This window comes from Cebus imitator, unplaced genomic scaffold, assembly GCF_001604975.1.
Source record: "Cebus imitator isolate Cc_AM_T3 unplaced genomic scaffold, Cebus_imitator-1.0 Scaffold975, whole genome shotgun sequence".
NCBI lineage: Eukaryota > Metazoa > Chordata > Mammalia > Primates > Cebidae > Cebus > Cebus imitator.
In genome coordinates this window covers 33404-38551 of record NW_016108290.1, presented here as the reverse complement: position 1 = coordinate 38551, position 5148 = coordinate 33404, and the positions used below count along the sequence as shown (strand labels likewise).

Sequence of the window (5148 nt, the reverse complement as noted above, 5' to 3'; positions counted from 1 at the left end):
AGCAGCTAGGGAGCATCACCTCTTGGCCGGGCGCTGTTCTAGGTGCTGAAGATGTGGCTGAAGGAGGACGGACAAGGTCCTGCTCACAGCCTCAAGGGGGAAGGACACAAAGTGAGTAATTATCATGGATTTGAAAAGGAAGGGAGGCATGTCAGAGGAACTGGAAACCAAGTGTGCTGACTCACTCCTGTAACCCCAGCATTTTGGGAGGCCAAAGCGGGAGGATCACTTGAGTCTAGGAGTTTGAGAACAGGTAACACTGGGTAACATAGTGAGACTCCATATCTCCTAAAATTTTTTTGAAATTAGCTGGGCATGGTGGTATGCATCTGTGGTCCCAGCTACTCTGGAGGCTGAGGCAGGAAGACAGCTTGAGCCAGGGAATCTGAGGCTGCAGTGAGCTATGAATGCACCAGTGCACTCCAGCCTGGATGACAGCAAGACCCTGTCTCAATAAACAAACAACAGAAACTGGAACCTGGGATGCCCGCTCTGAGCCTGCCAGGTCCACCATGAAGAGCCTCCCCATGTGCACCTCCTTCACCAGGCCTGCACTGCAGCTCCGCTGGTACACGGTGACCTGCAGCACAGTGTGGGAGCGGGACGATGTCTTGTTGGTGGCCGTGGGCTCCTGTGTACGCTGCTGGTTGCCTTTCGTGAGGAGCTGCATGATCTGAGGACAGAGGCAGAGGCAGGCGGGAGGTCAGGGGCCACATGTGCCCTCCAGGAACACCCAGGCAAGAGAAGGAGCTGTTGGGCTCCTGTGGCTGAGATACTTACAGCAGGACCCTGTCAGGTGAAAGCAGCTTCTGGTGTGCAGCAAGAACTGATTGACTGAGTCAACTTGAAAGAAATGGCAGATTGCTAACACTCACACTGCCCCTCTCCTTCTTCTACCCATGGCAGACATCACCAATGGATTGCCCGCCTCTTCTTCAGAGCCCAGAGCAGCCCCAGGACCCTTTTCAGTACAGAACTCTAGCCAGTTATACTGATTTGCTGGAGGTGGCAGATGGGCTGATACCATTTGCCATGCATGCAATTTTAAAAATCATGCACATTGAGCCTCTGCTGAGTACCTACTGTGTACTCGCCTCAGGCCAGGATAATGGAGCATATATGGAGAGAAAAGTGGTGCAGTCGCTGTTGTTAAAGAACAGAGCCAGCCGGGCGGTGGCTAACACCTGTAATCCCAGGTCTTTGGGAGACCAAGGCGGGCAGATCACAAGGTCAGGAGATCAAGACCATCCTGGTCAACATGGTGATACCCAGTCTCTACTAAAAATACAAAAATTAGCTGACATGGTGGTGAGTGCCTGTAGTCCCAGCTACACAGGGTGCTGAAGCAGGAGAATCTCTTGAACCTGGGAGGCGGAGGTTGCAGTGAGCCAAGATTGTGCCACTACACTCCAGACTGGTGACAGAGTGAGACTGTCTCAAAAAAACAAAAAGAACAGAGCCAGGTACATTGGATCACACCTGTAATCCCAGCACTTGTAGAGGACAAAGTAGATGGATCACTTGAGCCCAGGAGTCTGAGACCAGCCTGGGCAACATGGCATTATACTGTCTTTACCAAAAAAAATTAAATCAAAAATTACTCAGGTATGGTGGCAGTTGTCTGTAGTTTCAGCTGCTCAGAAGGCTGAGGCAGGGCCAGGTGCAGTGGCTCATGCCTGTAATCCTAGCACTTTGGGAGGCTGAGGTGGGTAGATCACTTGAGGTCACGAGTTCATAACCAGCCTGGCGAACATGGTGAAACACCGCCTCTACTAAAAATACAAAAAAATTAGCCAGGCATGGTGGCAGGCACCTGAAATCCCAGCTACTTTGAAGGCTGAGGCAGGAGAATTCTTTGAACCCAGGAGGCGGAGGTTGCAGATCTTGCTTGCAGACCCAAGATCACACCACTACACTCCAGCCTGGATGACAGAGCAAGACTCCCTCTCAAAAAAAGAATAAAAGAAAAAAGAAGGTGGAGGCAGGAGGATCACTTGAGCCCAGGAGTTCAAAGCTGTAGTGAATTATGATTGTGCCACTGCACTCCAGCCTGGGCAACAGAGCAAGATTCTGTCTCAAAAAAAGAAAAAACAGAAAACAAGAGCAGGCCAGAAGGCTGACCCACAACTCAAGAGCCTGAGGGATGATGGTAAGGGCCTGTGGATGCTGGTGCCAGCATGGCGGAAGCACATGGTCATTAGGTCTGAGGCTGGGTCTGCGCTGATTCTGGAGGCCAGAGGGAAGCGTTGAAGGTGGTGTGAGCAAACAGGATGCCCAGCCAGATCTGTCAGGAGGCCCAGGCTGCCAGTAGTGCTGGGCATGGCTCAGAGAGCAGAGAGGGAAGGAAAGCCAGACAGGAGATGTTTCCAGTTTCCATGCCCTTGCTACATGAGCAATTCTTAGGATCAGGAATGGCAAACGGGTTCCAGACAGGAGCCAGCTCAGAGGGTTGTGACTGCATGAAGTTCTGTGGGGTTTTTGGGGTTGTTTTGTTTTGTTTTGAGACAGTCTCACTCTGTCACCCAGGCTGGAGTGCAGTGGCTCAATCTCACCTCACTGCAACCTCTACCTCCCAGGTTCAAGTGATTCTCATGCGTTAACCTCCTGAGTAGCTGGGATTACAGGTGCCCGCTACCACACCTGGCTAATTTTTTTGTGTTTTTAGTAGAGTCTCAGTGTGTTGCCAGGCTGGAGTGCAATGGCTCAAACTTGTGAGTTCGGGCAGTCCATTCACCTCGACCTCTGCTGGGATGACAGGTGTGAGCCACTGCGCCCAGCCCTGGAGTGCTGTGTTGAAAAGGACCCCGAGCCTGCGTCCGGAGGCAGAGGGAAGAGTGTGTGCTCCGTCAGTGATGGCACCCTGAGCGCCAGGTAGGAGGCCAGAGGCAAGGATGCCAACCCCCCTGATCGAGTCCATGCTTGGAAACAACATGGGAACTGCGAGTCTGTCCCTGTGCAGTGAACCTGAAGGAGGACTTGTGAGCTCTGGCATGTGTGTGGCTACCGTGGCTTAGCCACGTTTCCTTCCGTGGGCCCCTGTGACCCTCACCTCATGGGCGTTTGAGGAAGAGAATTCCATGATGCCCGCAATCTGGATGCTGCCCCTGGAATCTTCGCTGAGGTCCAGAAACCCCGAGGATGGGTTCGGGAGGTCTCGGATCACTTCATTATAAATCTGAGGTGGAACAGAAAGGCTGGGAGCAAAGTAGCTTTGGCACAAATAATTACAAGAACTGGCCAGGTATTGTGGCTCACACGTGTAATCCCAGAACTGTGGGAGGCCCAGGTGGACGGATCACGAGGTCAGGAGTTCGAGACTAACATGGCCAACATAGTAAAACCCCATCTCTACTGAAATACAAAAATTAGTTCGGTGGTGGCAGACACCTATAATCCCAGCTACTGGGGAGGCTGAGGCAGGAGAATCTCTTGAACCTGGGAGGCAGAGGTTATAGTGAGCCAAGATTGTGACACTGCACTCCAGCCTAGGTGACACGGCAAGTCTCCATCTCAAAAAAGAATTACAACTTAGCACTGGGCTTTGAACCTCCAGAGAAATCTCAGCCCTGGGGACTGGGGCTTTCTACAAGGTCACTTGGCCTCTGGGGGTAACACGCAGTGCTGAGGATGTCACACAAACAGGTGTGTTTCGTTTGGTGCCATCATGCTTATTTTGCAGACAAGGCAACTGAGGCAGGTGGCAGGCTCACCTCAAGGTAAGACATGGACACACTGTAGTCCATGCTGTCCCAGATCTCCTCAATGGCTTGGAAGAGGTCAGTGAGGGTCTGCAGGTAGATGCCGGGCTCCGCATCCACACCCAGCATGGTGTGGGTCTTCCCTGCACCTGCAAGAGGAGCGGAGACACTTGCCAGGGTTGGGGGACTTGGAGGTGGGCTCCACCTGGAAATGCTGACCATTAAAAGACAGAGAGCTGAGCGTGGTGGCTCACACCTGTAATCCCAGCACTTTGGGAGGCTGAGGTGAGTGGATCACCTGAGGTCAGGAGTTCAAGACTAGCCTGACCAATATGGTGAAACCCTATTTCTACTAAAAATACAAAAATCAGCTGGGCGTGTTGGCGCATGTCTGTAATCCCAGCTACTTGGAAGGCTGAGGCAGGAGAATCACTTGAACCCGGGAGGTGGCAGTTGCAGTGAGCTGAGATTGAGCCATTGCACTCCAGCCTAGGCAAGAAGAGTGAAACTCCATCTCAAAAAACAAAAGAGAGAGCTGGCTGTGGTGGCTCACACCTGTAATCTCAAGCACTTCGAGAGGTTGAGGCGGGTGTATTGTTTGAGCTCAGGAGTTCAAAACTAGCTTGGGCAAACTGATAAAACCCCATCTCCGCAAAAAATGCAAAAAGTAGCTGGGTATGGTGGAACACACCTGTATAGTCCCAGCTACTCAGGAGGCTGAGGTGGGAGAATCACTTGAGCCCAGCAGGTCAAGGCTGCAGTGAGCTATGACCACACAACTGTACTCCAGCCTGAGCAACAGAGTGAAACCTTGTCTCAAAAGAAAAAAGAGGCTGGGTGCAGTGGCTCACACCTGTAATCCCAGCACTTTGGGAGGCCGAGGCGGGTGGATCACTTGAGGTTAAGAGTTCAAGACCATCCTGGCTAACATGGTGAAACCCCGTCTCTACTAAAAATTCAAAAATTAGCCGGGCATGGTGGCACGTGCCTGTAATCTCAGCTACTCAGGAGGCTGAGTCAGGAGAATCGCTTGAACCCGGGAGGTGGAGGTTGCAGTGAGTCGAGATTGCACCACTGCACTCCAGACTGGACAACAGAGCAAAACTCCATCCTCAGCCCCCCACCAAAAACAAGAAAGAAGAAAAAAAGAAGAGTACCAGGCTGGGCATGGTGGCTTATGCCTCTAATCCCAGAATTTAGGGAGGCAGAGACAAAAGGGTCACTTGAGCCCAGGAGTTTGAGACAAGCCTGGGCAGCATAAGGAGACCTTGTCTCTACAGAAAATACAAAAGTCAGCTGGACATGGTGGTACATGCCTGCAGTCCCAGCTACTTGGGAGGCTGAGGTGGGAGGATGCTTGGGCCCGGGAGGTTGAGACTGCAGTGAGCTGTGACTGAGTCACTACACTCCAGTCCAGGTGACAGAGCGAGACTCTGCTGTCATAGTCCCC

General features: G+C 52.2%; 1 protein-coding gene across 1 annotated transcript in view; it reads right to left on the bottom strand.

Annotated features, from left to right (window-relative positions):
* Positions 1-3926, bottom strand: part of LOC108298494 (kinesin-like protein KIF19) — a 6660-nt gene extending 2734 nt beyond the window's left edge. The window contains exons 1-3 of the mRNA XM_037735803.1: positions 3711-3926; positions 3050-3175; positions 416-673 (exon numbers count right to left, since the gene is read on the bottom strand). Of these exons, the coding sequence (XP_037591731.1) occupies positions 416-673; positions 3050-3175; positions 3711-3920 (594 nt within the window). The 5' untranslated portion in view covers positions 3921-3926. The remainder of the gene's footprint in view (positions 1-415; positions 674-3049; positions 3176-3710) is intronic.
* Positions 3927-5148: the final 1222 nt, after the last annotated feature.